We start from the raw sequence: 18,712 nt of genomic DNA, 5'->3' as shown, positions 1-18,712 counted from the left end.
CTGGGGGCGGCGGTCAGGCGGCGGGGCCGAGGCTCTGTTTCGCGACGGCGGCAGCGCCAGTGGCACCGGCAGCGGCACCGGCACCATGGTGAGCTCCGCCCGGCCGCTCTCCTGGCCCGGGACACCGGGGCTGCTGGGGGGCGTCCCCCCTACCCGGGCCTGGGCCCATGGTGGGAGGGAAGAGGCTGAATCCACTTGGGAAGCGGGAAGCCGGGCCCCAGCCCTTTGTTTCGGGGGGAGATGGGGGTGATGTTTCCCGTGGTGGGGTCGCTTCCCACCGGGGTGGTGGGAAGGGTGGGATGGGATGCTGCGGGGCGCGGGAAGGGGCTCTCCTGTCGCCCGGTGCCTGACCGTGCCGCCGCCTCGCCCTGCCCGCAGTACGGCTTCGTCAATCACGCCCTGGAGCTGCTCGTCATCCGCAACTACGGCCCCGCCGTCTGGGAGGACATCAAGTAAGTGTGTGTGTGTGTCTGTGCGTGTATGTGTGTCTGTTCGTGTGTGTGTTTGTCTGTCTGTTGTCCGCGAGTCCGGGCGGGGCAGCGGGCCGGCAGCAGTGCCCAGGACGCGGCTTGTCCCGCAGCCGTGACAGGACCAGAGCGGCTCCTGCCGCGCCTCGTTCCCTCGCGGCCTCTCCTGACGCCGCAAAGACCCGTCTGGTTCCACCTTTCCCGGTCTCCAGGAGCCGCAGCGGGGATGGCGTTGATCCCCGTGGTTCCTTCGGTTGTACGGACTAAGAGGCAGAAATAATGTGCGGGCAAAACGCCCTGAAGCCATGGATATGCCCGTCCTTGCATCCGGCCACCAGGTGAACCACGCAACAGTTGCATCCCTTCGCATCCCTGAAGGAGCTGAAATACAGCGTTTAGCTAATAAACGCAGTCTAAAACCAGTGTGAGATTTTAGTAATCTCCTTTCTTGAAATTAAAAAAAGTCACTGATTATACAAATAAATATGTATAAGAATGTAAGTATAAGTATGATTTTTGGCTTTCATCTCTTGAACCTGATTTGTTATGCTTAACCCTTGCTTTTCTGGCAGTATAATGTTTTTTTAGGGAGCTGACTGCCTTGACTTTAAACCTTTGATGAATTGTGAGATTGCACAAAAAGTTTGAAATAAGTAATGTAAACAAAATTCTATTTACCATAAATATGGTAATATTGATAATTAGGCAAAACTACAAGAAATATTTTTTAAAAGACCTAAAAGCTTACAGAGTTGTAAGCTTACTTCATAAGGCTTTAGGTAACTATGTAGTCAGAAGAAAGGGTTTAATGTGATCTCTTGATATTGTATATTTAAGGGAAAAGTTGATTATCCAACTTGGAGAAAGTGGTCTTCTTTCAACACATTCTTTTCATAAAACTATTCCTTAGGAATGTGGTAATCTTGCACACTACCATGAAATCAGAGAATTATAGACATGCTCTTTGGAAGGCATCTGTGCACATCATCTAGTCCAGTTTCTGTTCCAGCCTGCATGGTTACTGGGACTAGACTGGGGCTCAGCTATGACTTTTGCCTAGCTGAGTCTTTAAAATCTCCAAAGGTGAGTCCACAGTTGTAGTTCAGCAGATATTCATTGTTCTAGTGATCCCTGACAGTCTATGAATTACTGTTTGCAAATGCAGTTCTGTGGATAACATAGGTGAGTGTTCAGTGAATGCCACACAGTTTTGTGCTGCAAGTGAGGTATTTATTTTTCTTACGTACCTTATCTAAACACACTGATCTGTTTTGAATTCTTATAATTTGATTTTTTTAAATGACATGTAAGTTATGGGACAATAAAATAAAATAGTGACATGTATAATTTTCCATGAAAATTATAACACGTATAAAATATAATAATAAATATTTGCTCTTTCTTGGCATGCCATCCCTTACCAAGACGCCTTTAAGTTACTTTTTTTTCCAGATTACCCACTGCTAAGAATTTGTATGTAAGATCAATCCATCAGAGAGGGTACAAAGTTTTGTCTTCTAATGCAAGAACCTGCTGCAGACTGTCAGAACACAGCTGTTATTCCTGATGCATCCTATCTCTTAAGATTTTACAAACAACTGAAAGTATACTGAGGATAACTAAAGCCCATGAGGAGTGTTACTCATTTAACGTTTTGGAGAAATTTACTAGAAAGATACAAAATACTTTTCTAAGGTCAGCTATGAAAATTCAGGAAGCTGGTATGTCCTGTTTCTGTTCTTCACGTGAGAAACATTTGTGTCTTGTAGCAGCCCAGCAGGTAGGCTCTGCTATTAACTCACAGAGAAGATGGCATTCTGAAAGGAAACGTAGCACAACACCACCCAAACAGACGAATGGAACGTGAGCTGCAAGAAGGAGCTGACGTATATGCAACAGCTGCCATAGTTCCTTATGGAAAAGGTGTTCACAACAGGATATTTATTCAGCAGGATTTATTTTAAAAAGTAATGTATCCTTGAGTTTAGAAACCAGTAAACTAGCCGCTGTATATTTCACTTTAACAGATTATAGTTGGTGCTGATTTAGGGAATGGTACAGGGTCAACTGATAGCCACTAAATTTTTAGGTACTTTTAGTTCCTGTAGTGCACTTACAGAGATGTTATGGAAGAGTTTGGGTGTTTAATCTTTTATAGGTAAATACAAACTTCTTGCAAAGGCTTTGCTAGAATTGTCAATCATTTAGAAAACAACAGGAAGATACAGACCAGTGTTGTGGCATGCTGAGTGGAATCAGTTGAATCACTCATGACTGCAGAAGTAATTGTTGAAGTCAACAGTCTTTGGCTGTTTAAAAAAAAATGAGAGGAACTTTGCACTATTAGTGTGGTTGAATTTGCAATACAACATCAGCATTTTTGTGAAGCAGAAATGCCTCTGGGTAGTTCAGCACAAAATTTATCTAAGCTTTTTTTTTTTCGATCTGATCACATACTGCTATTTTGTTCTCTCTGAAGTCACTCGAGAGATGTGAATCAGCAGAGTGGTGGGTTGTGATTGCTGAGTGATTCTCAAATGCCAGTGGGTGAATTTGTACTTAATATTGATAGAAGGTAAAAGAAAACATAGAACTGAATAAACTGGAGTAATGAAAACAGGTCATTCTTCAACAAAAGTACATTCAAAAAAGTTAAATACTGAATTCAAAGGGTATGCTCCATCTGAAGCATGAAAACACTTCTGTAACTTCTTCGGTCAAAAGTGACATTGCATGAAGTTCTTCCATATAGAATTTGGAAGTCCAAACAGTTGAATTTTATGCTCCTAAGAGTGGTGTTTTCATTACCATCACTTAGTGTTATCTGAGTCAGAATTATGACTTCAAGTCTCTGTTTCTGCTTTTTCATTGATTTTTCCACGTTCTTAGGAAACTACGATCTATCATTAAAAGATAGATACTGATTTTGTTTTTAAATTCCCCAGAGTGGAATTCTTGGGAAAGTTAGGCTCCATGGTTTTTTTCATCCACTTTAAAAACAAAGCATAACTAAACAACAAACTTTTTTTACACATCATGCAGCCTTTACAATGAAGCTCAGGGGAAATATTGCAGTATATACTTTGATATATGGCTTGGTTTTGCTAAAGAACTAGAATTAAAATGCTTGAAACACAGAATGATTCAAAGTCCTTTATTTTTGAACCAACTTTCTGGATCCCAAATAGGCTGAATTCAAAATAACATGAAGAAAGCTGGCATATAAGCAATGAAAGTTAATTTTTATTTGTGGAGCCTTTACTCAATTTCTCAACAGGAAAGTCTCAAAAATTTTTTTCTCCTTGGTTTTTCTCTGGCTACCACTCATAGAATTGAGAGTTTGAACTTTCAGACAGTTTTTTTGTGATGAAGCCTTGGAAGCATTAGAGGGATTTAGCAAAGCTGGATGAGCGAGAGGGAGCAAGAGGAAAGTCCTGCAGTTGCTGAATTCTGCAGTAGCAGATTTTTCTTAGTGGGAAGTGAAGGTGATTGAGCATAGTAATTTCTTGTGCTTACTGACACTTGTAAGCTGCCCGTACACTGCTCATTGTTATTCATTTCTTCAGTCCTTGGAAGGGGAGACTTAGGACCCAGAATACATGGAAACAGACTTCTTTGATCAGCACTCGCTAGCTCTGCAAAGAGTTATTAGTAAATAAACTGTTCCTTAGAGCTGTTAGCCACATTTTTGCTGAGAAGACACTTTGCATTTGTTCCTTCCCTGCTTAAGAGAAAACCTCTTTCAAATCCCTTATTTTGTCACTGTTACATCCAGAGGACTATTTCAGATTGTGTGGCCATGGTTGCAATGCCTTGAAAGGGTGGTTCTCAAGATTCCTTTGGCATTAGATATCTTGAAGTCCTCTGCAGCCAGCATAAACGCTAGCTAACATAAACTGGAAGTTGTCAGGCCTCACCATTCCCACATATGTGCGATTCTGTGCTCATGTCTGTTTAAGGTCAAATTTGTACTGCTGGGTGATAAGAGTAGCATGTGAACTTGATCCTAGTTAGTGTTTATGGAATTACTATCTGTATATCTGTCCCAAACAACACAGAGAGATTACTCACATTTTAAAAATAAATAAAAGTTTCCAAGGCTTAAGAAATTGTCGCCAGTATGTTTTTGTATTGGGCATATTTTTATGGTGTGTGGTAATACATTTTTAAAAGGGGCCTCTTGTCATGATAAAATCTGAGGTCTTCTGCAACAGGTATCACATATAGCTGAGCTGAACAGCTGTATATGTGAAATTCTGAGCACTCCATTCAGTGGGTCTAAAGGTTTAATTGTGTAACAAGCATCAACAGGGATGGCTTCTTGAAACAACTCCAGGTCAATATGTGGGAGCTAGAGCATTGTTGTCAGCAGGGAATATGTACACAATCATCTATCCTGTGTTTCCCAACACTTTCCTTCTGTGTCTGATTAAATGAATACAGAATTTTCCCATGGGCCCCTAAATCTGAGTTGAGGCCAGGTTAGATGCTCAAACTGTGACACGTTCAAACATACTGCCAAGGAAATGAATGGGAACTCAAATATCTTATTGCATTAAAATGCATTAAAATGCTTCATCACAATCCTGTAGAGTAAATTAGTATTCCCACACAGGTACATGAAATGTTTGGATTTAGGAAATGAAATGGCACAACTTGTCAGCTGCAGTCTTCATCTTCCTTCTGTCTTTATGGTACAAGTCCCCAGAAAATAGTCTCATTTTCCTGGTCCTCAATGCTTAGGGTAGAATTAAGGCATCATCCTGCCTTTGCTTTGTTTTATACTCCTTTTGAAGGTTAGGCTGGCATACGGTGTCTACACTTGCCAAGACTCCGGGTCTGGAGAAGCTGCTGAGTGACACAAACTTTACATGGACCCAATGATTTTGAAGCATACACAAAAGAAGAGAAAAAAGTCAATTGATTGTCCTATGAGGAAGGAAATTTTTGTTCTCCCCCAAGTTTCACAGATTACAACCTACCAAGGCTCCAGGCTAGTTGTCTCTTCTAAGTTTTTTTTTCCTGTAAGTCTTCTGTTAAGGTTAAAATGGTGAAACACTGAGGATTGAGAAATTATCCTGGTGCAATGTGGAAAAAGAAAGTGAAAAGCTTCTCTACTCAGTTTAAAATTGGGTTCAACTGAAACAGTAGAAAAATCTACAATCTGGTGGAGTGAGATAAACTGCAGGGCTGTCATTTGCCTTTAGAAAACTAACCAGACAGAGAAACTTCTGCATCCAATTGCTTAAGGTTAGCTTAGACTTTAGTGACTCAGTGTGGCTTTTGCAGTAAAATGTAGGTGATTTAAGAATACATGTATATTGGGTACATTTTCAAATACATTCCTAGCAGTTAGGTATATCAGTGTTGTGCAGGTTGGCTGCTTAAGTCAGGAGAGGGAAATGTTTTTATGAATTTATGGATGTAAAAAATGTCCTCCACTGACTTTCACTAGCATTAGGAATTCATTAACAGGATGTGATATTCTGATTAATTATATTTTTAGTTATATTCCAAAACAGTAAATAATATAAATAAACAATATTAAATAAATATGAAACACCTTTAAGAATATATTTGATATTTTATTATAGGGGACAGACTTGGATTTTTTTTAAACACGTTGTTTCCTTGGAATTTCTGACATTGCAAAAACTGTCCATTTTTATGCTCTTTAAAGCAAATAATAAAAAATTTTTTTTAGCTGCAGAATAAAGCCACTAGCTTGATTTATTGTGTTTGTATACTGTGTTCAGAATGTCACCTTGTCAATGATTTTTTTTTCTTTTTACTAATATATCAAAAAATTTACATTTGTTGACAAATGTTTAAAAAAATCAAGATTTTTGCCTACTACTGTTATTTAGCACAATGTTTAGATGTAATAACAGTTCGTAAGATAGTATAGTTTGCCTTTTTAGAAACATAGGAAAATATGTACAAAAGCTCTAATGAAAGACTGTTAAGTTGCAGCAGTAAGCTCTTAAGAAGTGTTGGAATTTAGGTAACTTGTAGGTCTGTTGCTGGTGGCCTGTAAAGTCCATGAAAATGGTGTTTTGAGTATAAAAAGTGCTCAGTACCTTGAAAAAAACAGGACCACCTGTCCCATACTGGGCACCCAAAACTAATGAAACCTTTTTGTCCATGTTGTTCTTGCCTATTTAAAGTGGAAATGGTATAATTGGCCTCACGAGATTGTTTGATGAAAAGCAGTTAATGCTTGTGCATACGAATAGTATAGGGATCAATTCCATGTGAAGACTTGTTAGAAAGGAATAATTTTGTCTTCAGAGCTGGATTTGAACACTGCTGTAAATCAAGCCTGTGGTTATTTATTGGTGAATGGGATAAAGTAAAATGCAGAATAGTTGTGCATTAACGAAGTGGGATCTAACCTCAGTACTGAAAGAACTGGTAGCCTGGAGGAAAAGGAACAGGTTCTGTGGGCTCATGGGTGTGACTGGTAGGTTGTGTCATACAGACTCAGAGAGAGGCAAGAGAAATGTGGCTTGGAGCAAACTGGACTAATGTTGCTCTGAGTGGACCTGAGTCCATCTTTCCTGCTTTCACTAAACCAAAGAAAGCTCATCAGATGCTTATGGCTCTTTATGAGACATGTTTTATTTCTTCATAATAGTTCTGTAAAGTGTTTCTTAAGTTTGCAGCTGACTAGTTCTGTATATAGGGCAGCCCTTTAAAAAGCTAATAAAACAGTACCATAGTCTAAACCAATCTGTCTGCAGTCTTAACAGCATCACTTCTGCTAGCAGAGAAGATGGATAATCATCAGCTTAGAATATTACGTTTTTGGAGAAACTATATTTGTATATGTAGCTGCATAAGCATATAAACACTGATGTGCACGTGTATGTGTATGTGTGCATGCATATTATGTCTCCTTAACCACAGTGTGGCCTGGCAATAAACATGCAAACTAAACAGGACATAAGAGTCAAATAAGTGTAAAAAATGTGAGGTGTGTCACTTCAGTTAATAATCATGTGAAGCTGAAGTGAGTGAAAAGCCTTCCAGTGATTTTTGGTATTTCTCATCAAGGGCTGATTTGCAAGGGAATCTTGATGCCAAACTCCTTTTAAATATCTAAGTGTAGGTTCATGTGTGTCTAGGACTTCAATTTTATTTTATCCTATTAATGCCTTTGGGATTTCTCCCATCAAAGTTGTGGCTTTGCTATTCCTTTCCTATGTACTTCTCCTCCAAGGAGCTGTAGAAGAAGTCCAGGTGGTAAACAAGTTGGTTATGGATTTTGCCACATAGACATGTATACCTGTGTATTGCAGTGGTGTCGGTCAGTCCTGTGTGATTCCTCTCCTGCTTGGTTGAACTGCTCTGAGCTTGATCAGTATCTCCCTTTCCCAGTCCACAACTAATTTATTATAAAGAATGCTTACTTTACAGTTTACCTAAATTACTGATTCCTTCATGCTTGGTAATGTTGCAGACATACCATGTTAATTATTTTAATTGTCCTCTCACAACAAACACTGATGAAAAAATATACTATTCACTAGAGTTTTAGATTGCATGTCCGTTCTTATTTTGGGTCATGTATGACTCAGTTGTAATTAATTGCAGTAATCTGTGAAAAAACATGAAAATTGAGTTTTTGCTGCCTCCTTAGCACCATGAGAGTTTACCCAGTGCTGAAGACAGAGTGTTCTGTTCAATCAGTCTTATGACAATTTTGAAAAAAATACAGATTACTTAAATAGATGTTGGAAAGAGACTTTGGAAAACCATCAGTGGTGAAGGGGCAATAGATTTTTTTTTTAAATTCATACGCTTTTAACATTAATGAGTTTTTGTCCAGAAAGTGGTGTTAAGTAGGAACATTTATTGTTCATGTTTCTAAGTCCTTATTTCATACTTTTCCAAAGCTCTAAGCAGTATTTTTTAAGTTGACTTTTTTTTTAAACTGATGCTGAAGAAATGATTCTTCATGGGTCTGGAAGTTATTATTTACAGGATTTTTAGGGTCAGGACACTATACTTCCTGCTCCTTCAGTTCCTCCCACCGGAAGGACCTACTCGGAGGTCAGGAGTTTAAACTGAGTGGATGCCAAATTCTTTAATTTGTCTGGGAAAAAGTTGGCTAAAAGGAAATACTGGCATGTTATGAAACACTGTGTGAGTGTTCTTGCGGTATCTTTCAGGTACTTTGCTGTTTTCCTAGAATTAAGTGCTTTTAGACCTGTCAGGATGACAGGTGTTATAAACATATTACTCACTCTTACAAATTAAATACTTGGAAGAGTATTTTGTAAATACCATTCCTTTTGGTCCACTTATGTAAAAGGAAGGAAAATAATATTAGCTCTATATTTTTAACAATATTTTTAATATTTGTAGTAGTAGCAAAGAACTTGTACTTTTCTTAACTGTATCTTCTAGGATTATCTTGTTTTGAAATCCTACATTAAACACTCTCATATCCAGCCTGTAAAACTGGGAAATAGCTCAGAACTCTGAATTCTATAAATACACCTATTTACTTTACCCAGAACGTCATTTTCCTGGACAGATTCCCATTTTTATTTAATCTTGTAACTTAATGTAATTTATGTTTTCCCCAGCTGGGTGTTTTAAAATATATCTGGACTATCCAAAACATGTACAAGTCTATTTTCTTTTTCTCCTTTTGGGAAGAGTGGTTCAATATTTTTAATAGTTTTTAGTAAATAATCTTTGTGAAATACATGAAAAAAAGATGAGAAGCATTTTGGAAACACCAACCATCTGTGAAGTAATATAGTAAGCAATGAGTTTGCCATTTTAATGTAAATGAGATGCAAAAACTATGATTCTGGTTTCACAGATACCATCTTTAGTTCTGACACATGTAATCCCACTTAATAGTGCTGCTCTTGGAACGGAATTAAACTTGACTTGGCCTATCAGTGAGATCAGAACCATGCTGTGTTTCTAAGTGCGGTAGTGTTATTTTGTCATTGTTTTGACTGATCTCTTCAATTTAAGGAGCACTTTTTCCATCCTCGGTACACCAGGAATAATGAAGCACAATGGTGGCAAAAGTCCCAACAGAAACAATACCTATCATGGAAGAAGTCCTAGAGGTGGTCTTGGAACTAGGTTCTGTTGTGGTGTGTTCCAGGTGACACACCCAGTGCATGCACTTTGCACTGGAGTTTTGATAGGAGGAGATACAGTTGTGCTTTTGGGACACTGGATAATCTGTTAAAGTGACAGCAACAGCTTCTAAACAGTAATGTTGTATCACAGAGACGCTTGTGCATCTTCAGGATGCAAAGTAATACAGTCTTGTACTGTATTTTTTTCCTCTATATTTACTGCATGCAGATGGAAAGGGTTCTTTTCCTGTAAGAATTTTTTAAAATTAGAGCTTTTTGACTGACTACAGGGGTAGGATAGCAAGTCCTACTTCACAGGAATAAAAAAGGTTCGACAGCAGCAATCTTCTTTATTATGATTTATTCAAATTCCCTTTAAATGCTACAATCTGACTGAAAAACTACATTAAAATTCACCTTGTGCAGAATGGGCTATAAAAGTAAGACCAACCTGACATAACATCTTGTCTATTTGTGTTGCCTATAAAATCTCAAAAGATGGCAAAAGAAATCCTAACTACATCAAAATAGAGAAAATATTTCCTCTATGAGAAATAAAAATGTGGTTTAAAAATCTGAAGTGCAGGATCTGTTCTGATTTTAAGAATAGTTTTTGTTGGAATGCTTGTCCACACGTAACATTTCATCCATTTCTGTGAATTATTAACATTACCTTTAACTTTAGTGGTGCGTTTACAAATACTAAACTAGTTGCACAATGGGAAAGATTTTCAAAGGGACCATTGTACACACATTGTATCACTTGTAACACTGTACTGTGCTGGTAGATCAACGGCAGTTTGGGAGGGTGTTAGCATGACTGATGGAGGAAAGACTGCTTTAAGCCTTGATCTTTCTTTGATCTACTCAATAGGAATTTCTCCAGTGATGTCAAGGTCAAATCTGTACGTGAAAAATGGCCTCTGTATAGCTGTGTTATTTTCCGTGGTGCAATGATTAAGGTTCTTTTCTTTCCCAAGTAAAATGCCTCACATTAACCTGGATAATACAAACATTCTGGAGGAAAACAAAAGCATTTTAGAAAAGTCTGGGCTGGAATCTTTGTTTCCCACAATTCAAGTAGCTCCGTGTAATCATTCACAATTAGTCCAGAGTAAATAAAAAGGGCTGCCAGACCATAGCAGTTAGGACAGGAATGTCATAGGATGTAAGTTTTGAACCATGAAATATCACATCTCATGTGACAGGAGTCAACTTGGGCAAGAGCATTAGAATCCTGGGATTTTTGAAAGTTTTGAACAGAAACTTACAAGGGAGCAAAACCCATGCTTCTTTTGTCTCTAGAAATGTAAATGAGAAATTAGTTGTAAATTCCGTTCTATTTGACTTGGAAGTTATTTTTAAAGAAAGGCCACACAGAAGTTAAAAGTTTGCTACTGTAATGCGGCTACTTCACTAAAGAATTAACCAGGGCTTGGGAATTTGCCAGAGCTTGTTGCTTTTGGCTTGTTTCCAGTCATGTCCTTAAGAAACCAACAACTTGTTATTGCTGTTAATGTCTTTGTGATCAAACACTACAGTCTGCAGAAAACAGCAGAACTATGTTAATTCCTCCCATAACTTTATCTCATCGAAAACTGTGATTAAAGACTGCAGCAAAACATTTCCAGAGAAATGCCACAGTTTTTTTGTAAGGCTATGGATTATGAAGTTTTCTGTAAAATGTGGTCAGCCAAATGTAAATTTTTTGCGTCTAAGGATGCCTTTTTATATTGCAGTTCTAATCCTGGCTCGTGATCCATCTGTCAGCCAGGAGAGGGAAGCTGTTCAGATGGGAACAGTTGCAGCCTTCTGGTCTTTATAACCAGAGAACTTTAAAAGTTCTCATATTTAGGTTTGTAGCCATCCCTTCTTCCACATAGGCAATTTTGTTTTCATATGTGGTACGCATAGGTTATGGAGTTAAATACAGCTATGTAACATTGTAGGAATTACTGTTAATGGACAGCCAACCACATCAGCTCTGCAAAGATGACAAAGCAGCCACACCTTCAGTATTACTTATAAGAGTTTTCACAACACTGTCATATATTTCTTCATATTGCCCTTGTTGTAGAACCAGTCTCTTAGTATAAATGCAGGAAGCTTTGATAAATCAGGTAGGGGTCAGGTACTTAGAAAAGTGCAGCCATGCGGAAACCATTTAGGTATTGCCCATTCCTGTTTCCTAGGCTACTGGTGGTCATGTCATGGTCAGCCTCTCTGGTGCTGATAGCTGTGGTGTTCTCCGAAACAAGTTTATTAGAGGACCTGCTATTTTGTAGACTTGCTGAAAGACAAGTGCCTCCATAAAAATAGGAGTGTTTTCACATTGCAGTGGCCATTTTGGATAAGCTTTCAGCAGCATGTCCCCTTCACATATAGTCTTAAAATTAATATTTCAGATAGAAAGACTTTTGGAAGTTCTCACTGCTGTCAGATTACTGAGGGAGGAAGAAGGGCTTCAGAAGCTGCAGACCCAGCTCACCAGAGGCAGAGGAATTCACTGATTTCCCTTCAGTTGACTTCACTGAACCTCCTGTCCCGTCCTCAGTCACTCTATCTGGCCACATGTTCTGTGTGCTCAGCAATGGTGATGAAGCAGGCAGGGAAATTCATCTAGCAGAAAAATAATACAGAAAAACAAATATCTAACTGAATTATATTTCGTCTCAGCATCTAGCTAAATTGTTGGGATATACCTGCACAGGAGATCTTAGAGGTATGGAGAAGGAATGAACCTGAAAAGGTAGAGAAAAGTTCCGGAATTTAATAATTTTCAAATGGGGGCTTTAAAAAGGCAGTTTATCTTTTGACATAGGTTTAGATTAGACAGTGTCATGGTATTTGCCATATTTGTAGGACAAGCAAAGAGATACTTGCCTGCATCACTGAGGAGTGTAATCTCCTGCAGGAATAAATATTTCCATTGACAAATTTTGTAGAAAATTTTGTTTACCTTTATCAAAAAAGGGAAATCCGTCATTAAGGTTACAGAGAAGATGGCTGCTGAGTGATCCAATGGATCTTGAGTAAACTAGAGAAAAACAAAATAGTTAAAATAATTAAATGGAATAGACATTGAAATTACAAGTGGTAATTTTAAAGAGTGGTGGCTCAGGGAAATTGCAGACACTGAAGAAAAACTTGGACAAAGAAAATAAGAAAAAAAAACGTGACTTGGCACAGAGAAGCAAACAGGAAAAGTTCCAGTCAATATAATTGGAAAGAAATGTAAGTAGTTTTGAAACAAGAAATACCAGCATCATCAATCTGGGTCAATTTTTCGTAGAGAGAATTCTCAAACACAGAGTCTCTGTCTACTGAATTGTTCAAGTATGCAGTATTTTTGAGGATGTTCATTGCTTTTCCAGATGTGCATGTTACCCTTTGTGGTTTGGCTGAGATCAGAGAGTCTAAACGAAAGCACAGCATGTATCAGGGATGTGGGAAAGTTTGTTCACCCTTTGCAAACTTTCCTCCAAATTGTAGGTGACTTGCAGTTACATCCCATGTTAAGAGAATCAAAGAATCAAGATGGTTTTCTTTTCTTATATTCATTTCAGTTCCATTCTTAGGAAATGTAATCTCTACCTTCTTGTCCCTGACTACCTCATAATCTACCTTTGTTATAGTTTTTCTAATTCTAAAGCTTTTTCTGAAGAACAACTTCCGGTACTAATTTTTTTGTGTGTGAAATAAGAAGGTGTGATTCAGTAAATCACTTGTAGACTTTCCTGTCTTTTTGCCGTTTCTGACTTCAGAAGTGTTCTGCAGCATAGAGATGCATTTGGATTAAGGTATAATTTCTTTTTAATGAGGTAGCTGTGACCCTCCACCTGCAAATGTACTAGTGATGCCATCCATGATCATATTAGTTTTGCTAATTCATTCTGGTACATAAATTACAGCGTGAGTACCTACAGATGGCTTCTCTTTTGTTACTATTTCTGCAAAGCACAATGTCTCTATCGAGACCCATTGTAGGCAAAACCACAGAAGATGAACACTTATTTTAAAAAATATACTGAAAAAGGAGGCTGTGCTCATTTGCCAGAGGACTTCAACAAACAGGGCATGACTTCATCAGAGACCACACTGTGCCCTCCTGCACATCCACCTCTCTTTGCTGAAGGAGAACATGCAAAGGAAAAAAGAGCAAATACAGAATATGACTTGACTTGAAGCTGGGCAGAGTCAGGGCCGTATCCATGGGCATGCCCTATGCATGATGGGACCAACCACATGGGGCACCTGGCTCTTCAGGGTCCTGGGGTCTGCCTGCCTGGGAAGGTACTCCCTGTCCTCCTCTCAAGAGCTGGGACTCAGCCACTGCTGCAGCACCAGTGGCCTGGCTCCTGTGCTAGGCAGGTGGGGTAAAACAGGGAGAAAGGCACTTGTGGGCCCTCCCTAGAAACTCCCTTGTGTCAAATGCAAGGCTTGGAAGGCACAACAGTTTGTTGCCTAGGGGGATCAACTTTTTTTTCTCATGAAAAAAAGGTTGCCTACAGAGTTGCGCTACCTTTTGGACAAGCTGCTGATTCCATGTTCAAGTTGAAGAGAATACTAAATGATCCTGAAAAACTAAGTCATTTTGTTTTGCTTTTTGACTTAGTAACTGTGCACAAGACATATGCATGAGTCTTGTATTGAACCTGGGATTGGGACTTGTTTCCTTTAGTGAAGAAATGTGTATTTTTATTGTGATTTACCTAAGTGGTGATACTTTACTCATGAGAATTGATGTGCATTGTGAGAACAAGGCCTTGTAAAATCTTAGCATCAGAATTCTGAAAAAAGATAATTGATTTGGTACCTATATCTGTGGTTTAAATTCCTCTCTGAAAATATGTGCAAATGGTTGTTAAAACCATCCCATGCCTATTGTAAATAAAGTGTAATTAAAATTGGATGGAATGAAAAAGCTTAAGAAGTGTTTGAAGAGCCTGTCTTGGGCTGCATTATTGGATATTCCCCTCTTTTAAAATGCAAATTGTGTCTTTATCAGTTCAGCAACTTCTTTCTGAGGCTCTGTACTGAAAAATTGTTTTTATTTTATTATAGCTAATTATTATTTTCAGAACAGTTGTGGTCTGAGATATTTGTATTGCACACGAATGACTGAGATATGGAACAAATTTATTTCTAATTTTCTATCTTTAGTAACCCTAAAAACTTATTTTATTTAAAAGACCTTTTTCAATATGGTGCTTCTCCCCAGGTGAAAAGATTTTATTCTGTTTTCTTTAGGAAGGAGGCACAGCTGGATGAAGAAGGACAGTTTCTGGTCAGGATAATTTATGATGATTCCAAAACCTATGACCTGGTTGCAGCTGCAAGCAAGGTCCTTAGTAAGTAATACAGATATCTTCTTGCCCCCTCATCACAAAAAAGGTAATACCTCTCCTCCCTGCCAAATCTGTGTTCTAGAGACAAAGAGGAAGTGAAAGCAGAGTATTAGTAAAGGAGATATTTTTTTAACATCTAAGAAGAAAGGATTGTGGTTTTTTTATTTCTCTTAAGATATTTTTATTCCTTTTATTCCTTGAAATTATTTTTATTACTTCCGAAGTATTCCATCTTAAAGTGAAGTAATATACCTCATCCACAGAGGATGGGCAGTGTTACAAGCAGTCATGAAGTAACAATGTACTGCTGCAAGTACTTTGCCAACACACCCAGGTTTCAACCACTACTGCAAGAGCAGTGAGTGAATGAATGACTGAATTAATCCTTGATCTGTGCTAAATACGCATGCTGAGCTACGGAAACGTTTGTGACATGGCCACATTTCATATCAGCCACTGATTCGGGTTGCATTCATTTTCAATCATTGGAGCTCTGATCTAGAATTTGAAAGGTAGAATTTTGCCCATCAGCATTATTTTGTCTGCAGACCCAAGTGTGGTATGAAATCATTCTGCATCACTAGTTAGCCAAGAACCTCTAAGACTGTGATGACTGTAGTAATGTTGAATTGGAGCAGCTGATGTGGTTTCATGCTATTGTAAATCAGAATTAACTCTGCTGAGGTGAGCACTACTAACAACCAAGTTCCTTTATTTTCAAGTAGTGATTTATTATTGGTATCAAAATCTAAAATATGCATGAAATGCACAATGTGGTGAAGTAATAATGGTAATTGGTAAATCCTAACAAAATTCCTGTATCGAATACTGGTTATTTGCCATATGAATCCTGAATCTTGCTATTCTTTTACTGGAGACCTCCTGGATCTGGGTAGAGTTTAGGTACTGTCTTTCTTGTTTATGAATACAAGGGTAAAGTAATAAGCAAAGTGTGTGAAATACAGTGTTTGGACTGAATCATATTTTCCTGTTTTAACTAGATCTAAATGCTGGGGAAATTCTTCAAATGTTTGGGAAGATGTTTTTTGTGTTTTGTCAAGAATCTGGTTATGATACAATTCTACGTGTCTTGGGCTCAAATGTCAGAGAGTTTTTGCAGGTAAGAATTTGGTGCCAAATTATTTCAGTTAACAGAAGGAGTTTTCATATGCAACAAATTGGGAGGGGTGTTAAGTGAAAAGACTTACCTTGTTTAAACTAACAGCAAATGTGGTCTTCAGATTTGCAGGGTATTTCTTCTAAGTTATCTCTGACTAATTATAGATAATGGTTATTTCTAATTGTATGTTATGTACAAAGCTAAGGCTCATACACAGCTTATCTCTAAGACATTATCTTTCATCCATGAACTGAGGGTGGGATAAAGCAGCAGTGTTTAAGTCAATTTTTGTGCTTTCCTAATTGCAGAACAGTGTGATATCGCACTATAAACCAAAACAAAATGAAAATGATTTTTCAATAGCATGGAAGAAATGGAGAAATGTAGGGACTTCTCTAAAGTGTTATTTTTAAGTGTAGAAAAAAATGGCCTTCCCTTTTTTGACACTTGAAAATTGTTCACTTCTACAAGCACTTTGGATTTAAGATTTGTGATCTATATCACTCTTGGAGAGAACTGTGTACTATAAGAGTTTAAGAGCACTGAACTGGAGATTGCCCAAAAGCTGTGTCAAATCTCTATTGGTTTTCGCTGAAAATTTAGCAGCCTCTTGTCATCTGTACCTTTAAAATCTCCCCAGCAATATGTGAATAAGCAGCATGGTTTGCTGGGTTACTAGAGTATTCTGTGTCTGACTGCCTGCCCCAAAACCTGCATCATTCCGGAGCATCCTGGATGGAGTCAGCCCAGACTTCTTGTACAAATCCCATGAATTGTAGTTGCTGGGCAGACAGGATATGTGTATGTTCCAACATGTCCATATCATGTGTGATCTGTAAACCACTGTCTGTCTATGGGATGTGACATCCTGTATATTTCATAGCTTCATTCACATGCTGCCCTTAAAGCCAACCTTCAGATAAATGTAAATTTAAAGGTAACTTATGTAATGAAGTTGCAGTTAGGATTGAGCAAAAATAGGGGAGGAGGAGAAAGAAAGTGTAATTGGCCCATTGCTTCATCGCTTTGGTTTCTTATATATGGGCTAGTCCTTTCCTATTCCTTTCACTTATGCCCTTTTCCATATAGTATACTTCTCTTTTCATTCCTTACTGTGTGATAATAGAAAGACTGGACACATTTGATAAGCATACCAAACATCTATAAAAGTAGGAACGGCTTACGTTTATATTCTTGTAATGACAGTATTTTAAGCTGCTTTGTTTGAATATCACTATTAACAGAGGATATTGGCTGTTATATACTTCTGTAATTGTTAAGAGGACTAATGTACTAGTAGCTGTGCCAAAAGTGTACTTTTTAGCTTTTTATTATGATAGAAAATCAGTGTCATCTGTGATTTATTCCTTTTGCATATTCCAGCAGTCAGATTGGGTCAGGAAACTACTTTATGTACCTGTTACAAAAATAAGTGTGGATTTGGTTTAATGTCCTGAACTTTTGTCAGATTCTTAAAATACATAGTAGAGCTACAAAAAGCTCTTCTTGAAATCTGTACTGAGTCCAGGATATACGAAATAATTGAGGATTGCAGTTTTTTTAAGTATGTGAAAATAAATCTTGTATTTATATTTGTTTCCTCTGACATGTCAAGAAAATTTAGTTTATTCATAGTTGAAACACAAGTACTTCAAGCTTCATGAAAGTGGAAAATAAAAAGGGCAATTAAATTGAATATTTTTAGTTCCTAAGAATAACATGGGTGTGAAAATTTTGCAAATCATATTGAAAGACACTGCATCAAAGAGAAGCAGTGGTGAAAAGAGGTACCTCCTGAGAAACCCAGAGTAGGCTTTTATGTTAATTTCAATAGCTTTCTACTGAATGAAAATCAAACACTGGAGTAGTCGTTAGTTCTCTCATGTAGAGAATCGTTTACGTAGCTACTTAGTTGTTCATGATTGCAGTGTAACAAAATTCAGGGGACTAATTCCTCTTTTAGATAAGTTTCCAGATGCTCTGTACCACACAGCACTGAACAGCATATCTTTGTAATTCAGATGCCAATCACAACTCGCATTTTTAGATGGGCCAGGATCGTGCCTGATTTAGTATCACTGGTTGTTCTTGCTTGGAAATCCCTTAGTATTTCACCATGGAGCTGATCACTGTTCCACAAAGCTCTAGAATTAGTGTCTCTGTACCAGCACAAGCTCTGACATACATCTGGGCAGTCTAGGAGACAAGAATTCAGTGAGAGAACTTAACCTATTGTTATCTGTACCTGACCGCACCTCTGGCTCACAGCAGGTGAACATACTAGGAAAAAATACACATTTGTTTTTCCAGAAGCTGCAATATCAATTTAGGATGGATCAAACACAACAAAATATAGGAGTAGGAGTAGCAATGACAATATCTAATTGTGAGTGATTTCAGCTCCTTGATTTGGAAGAAGATGTCTACTGCTTCTTTACTATGTGTTGGAATGAGATTTTGAATACAATAAGCTACAAGCCTCCCACTCTGGATGATTAGAGAGCAAAAACTGAAAGGCGTATCACATGGACTCACCTGTGACACTGCTTGGACAAAGTCATCAGTAACGGGGTAGAAGAGTGGAAAAGTAGTTTTGCAGAATGGGACTATTGCCAGTTGTTAGCCACACTTGTGCCAGATTTGTGTTAATAATTAAGAAAACCATCT

At 38.1% G+C, this 18,712-nt stretch overlaps 1 protein-coding gene across 1 annotated transcript in view; it reads left to right on the top strand.

Moving 5' to 3' along the window:
• Window positions 1–18,712, top strand: part of GUCY1B1 (guanylate cyclase 1 soluble subunit beta 1) — a 41,957-nt gene continuing 23,245 nt past the window's right edge. The window contains exons 1-4 of the mRNA XM_027676866.1: window positions 1–88; window positions 379–452; window positions 14,828–14,928; window positions 15,927–16,045. Of these exons, the coding sequence (XP_027532667.1) occupies window positions 86–88; window positions 379–452; window positions 14,828–14,928; window positions 15,927–16,045 (297 nt within the window). The 5' untranslated portion in view covers window positions 1–85. The remainder of the gene's footprint in view (window positions 89–378; window positions 453–14,827; window positions 14,929–15,926; window positions 16,046–18,712) is intronic.

This window comes from Neopelma chrysocephalum, unplaced genomic scaffold (genome assembly GCF_003984885.1).
Source record: "Neopelma chrysocephalum unplaced genomic scaffold, ASM398488v2 Primary Assembly neopelma1_42b, whole genome shotgun sequence".
In the NCBI taxonomy this organism is placed as follows: domain Eukaryota; kingdom Metazoa; phylum Chordata; class Aves; order Passeriformes; family Pipridae; genus Neopelma; species Neopelma chrysocephalum.
This window is presented reverse-complemented; position numbering and strand designations above follow the sequence as displayed.